Source organism: Garra rufa, chromosome 25, assembly GCF_049309525.1.
Source record: "Garra rufa chromosome 25, GarRuf1.0, whole genome shotgun sequence".
NCBI classification, from domain to species: domain Eukaryota; kingdom Metazoa; phylum Chordata; class Actinopteri; order Cypriniformes; family Cyprinidae; genus Garra; species Garra rufa.
Window position 1 is genome coordinate 16531259 of NC_133385.1, and position 3480 is coordinate 16534738.

Below are 3480 nucleotides of genomic sequence, written 5' to 3' on the forward strand. Positions count from 1 at the left end.
GACCTTGCTTTTGGCTACTCTTGGCTAAAGAAGAATTTATTTTGCAGCCTGTCTTCATTCCTGACTCTCATGTGTTTTGTTGTTGGTGTTGACTACTGATCTGATAAAAGGGGAAGATCTAAATTCCTCAGATTTGTACAAAAGCTCATAGGAAGCATTTCAGTTGCAGGAGTTCAACAAAGAGTAGGTCCGTCAGTGAGTCCTGAAGTTTAACTTGATCATTTACACCTCTAACTTAATTGAAATTGGTTAGTGCTTGTGATGAGTTTATAGATTTTCAGCAAGTCTTTGTCGACAGGACTACATCAGACTGCATCATCTAAATGAAGTTACCCAGCCATGCTGTGTTCAAGGAAGATGATTCTGCTTGCATTGGTGTCCATACCCATTTATTACACAGCAATGAAATTTTCAAAGATTTATTTGTTCATAAATGTCCGGTTCCTAACCTTTTGAACTGTGGCTTGGGACATGATGTGGAGTCCTTCAACCGGATGTGTGATGAGCACCCCTATGTTAATTACAACTCCTCCAGGAAGACTCACATCCTCATCTTGGCGACCACCCGTAGCGGCTCCTCTTTCGTTGGATAGTTGTTCAACCAGCACTCAGATGTGTTCTATCTCTTTGAACCGCTCTATCATGTCCAAATGACCTTAATCCCACACTTTTCTCCAAGCAGATATGCTGTTGAGCGCAGTGTGATGCTGAGAGCCAGTCATGACCTTCTTAGAAGCTTGTACAACTGTGACTTGTATTTCTTAGAGGAGCTACATCAAGCCGCAGCCGGCAAACCATACCACGGATAAACTGTTTCGACGAGGAGCCAGCAAAGCCCTCTGCTCTATGCCGGTCTGTGATGCTTTCAGCCCCAGTGACGCCAATATAGAAGACAGGGATTGTGTTCGAAAGTGTGCCTCTCTTAACTTGACCCTCGCTACCGAATCATGTCGGAAAAAACACCATGTGGCCATTAAAACAGTGCGTATTCCAGAAGTCAATGATCTCAAGGCACTGATCAAGGACCCTCGGCTTAATCTGAAAGTTATCCAGGTGGTGAGGGACCCGCGTGGAATATTATCTTCCAGGATTGAAACCTTTCAGGACACATACCGCCTATGGCGGATCTGGAGAGACACGGGTCGTAAATCCCCCAAGCTGGATTTCATTAAACTCAAAACAATGTGCGACGACTTACTGAAATCAGTGTCAGCAGGTTTAAGCCGACTGCCATGGCTTCGTGGACGGTACATGCTGGTGAGATATGAGGACCTGGCCAAGAATTCACTCCAAAAAACCAAGGAGGTTTATAAATTCCTAGGTCTTTCTATGGAAAAAAGTGTGGTGAACTGGATACACAACAACACAAGAAGCAATAGCAATGTGTCAGCAAAGCATAAGTACAGCATGCTGAGGGACTCGCTGGCCAATGCAGAGAGATGGTGGTTGAAATAGTCTTATGAAATGGTTAATTACACACAAACTGTTTGTAAGCACATTTTAGACAAGCTCGGCTACAAAGCTGTCAACTCCCCCGAGGAGCTGAAAAACATGTTGCTCTCGTTCACTGACGACAAAACCTTCATACCTTTTTTGTAACAAAGGTAATCATGTGCACTTCTAGATTTATAATCTTGGCATAATGTCTCATAATCTCTCTCTCTCCTCTCACTCTCTCTCTCTCTGACTCTCTCTCTATATAGATTTGTCATAATGCAGGTTTGTCATAATCAAAAGGTTTTGATTTTTCATTGATTCAGAGTGTGTATACTGTAGATTTGTATTTAGACACTGTTTGCTCAATTAATGTACAATTTTTTTTTGCTGTTGTTGAATTCTAAATAAATAAAAAGATCACTATGAAATCCACTTTTTTCTTCCTTACATGATTTCTGCTATGATTATTTTGTCAGTTGCTCTTTGTTGAACAGTTCTTAAAGAGATAGTCCACTTAAAAGTGAAAAACCTGTGTGACTTTCTTTTTTTGTGGAACCGAAACTGTTTTGTCACCTACATTCTTCAAAATATCTTAATAATGAGGTGAGTAAATGATGACTACATTTTCATTTATGGGTGGAGTATCTTAGTATCGAGAACATTTGAATAATCTAAAGAACATTTTTCTACTACAAAGAACCTTTTTTGCAATGGAAAGGCTCCTGGAACCAATAAAGAGCCTGTTTTAAAAGTATTTTGTTGTTTTTTATAAAATTTTTAATATATATTTTTAAAATCCCTTAACCATTTTACATTATCTGGATTCTTGTTCGGCTTAGTAAACCAGCTAAACCGTTCCGGTTTTTTTCTAGAATGAAAGAAACGTTTTACAAGGAGAATGTTTTCAAGGTGTCATTTCATGAGAAATCAAAATGTCTCTGATTTGTTGACATATTGTTTTCCATACTTTGTCATTGCACCTAAGCTAGTATGCATTTATAATATAACGTTTATTTCAGACATCTTGTGGCCCTTTGGAGGCCCCCTAGTGGCCAACAACCGTCCTACAGTGTACAAAAAAGGCTGTCTATGCTAATATAAGTTAAAGCATTTCTCAGAAAAATGCTTGGTTCCTGATGTTTAATGTTTTTGACTTATAATAATAATATTAATTATAATATTTATTTTTTTAATTACAATATGGATATATTTTTTTAATATGTATTGTAATATTTATACAACATATTCATTTATAGTATTATATATTTAATGAATTATGAATATATATTATAATATTATAAAAACATCTTAAGATAATAAAAATATATTATTTTTTATTAAATAACGCACTAGCCTCTAGAGGGCGCTATAAGTTCACATTTTAAACTAGCCTCTCACTTTATTTATTGTTGATTAATCTACAATGCCAATATGTTTTTTTTTGAGTAAAATTGTTATGGTTTAATACTTAGATAGAAGAAAGAATTTTGTTTATGAATGCTACTATCAAAATTAAGAGCTGGATTTAAGAATGGTTTCAATACCTTACACCTTATCATGCTTGAAAACTGAACAGAGTGCATCAAACAGAGACTCGCTCTTATTTTTTTTTTATATATTTTCGGAGACGACCAATCCAATTTCAGATGTGCCATGTGTTTTGATCAATAATGGTAAGTCTAGATTGAACTTGGGGACATTCCAGACGTTTGTTATGAATGGCCTGATAAAATTCTGGGTGTTAAAGGCTCTAAATTCAATCACTGACAAAGCAGAGGCAAAGTCGCTGACAAGCAGGAACCTGCTCTGCAATAAGCCTTCAAAACTCCTGGTGTACGTAGTGATATCAGAGAAATATCTTCTAGAACGATCCCTTTTTATTGCTTAAAATCAGCCAAGGACAAATAAAACAGACTGCCTTTAAAAAACGCGTCAATAGAGATGACCCTTAATCTGTCTCTTGCTACCAATAGAAGAAATTTTAATATAAAGTACATCCTTGTAAAATTCAAGTGTTGTAAAAAGCATAATATTTGAGAAAAT

General features: G+C 36.6%; 1 protein-coding gene across 1 annotated transcript; it reads left to right on the forward strand.

Annotated features, from left to right (window-relative positions):
- The first annotated feature begins 339 nt into the window (after positions 1-339).
- Positions 340-1599, forward strand: chst1 (carbohydrate (keratan sulfate Gal-6) sulfotransferase 1). Its single transcript, XM_073832355.1, is given in 3 exon segments — positions 340-406; positions 409-767; positions 769-1599. Coding segments are annotated over 3 exon segments (1257 nt in total).
- The last annotated feature ends 1881 nt before the right edge of the window (positions 1600-3480 follow it).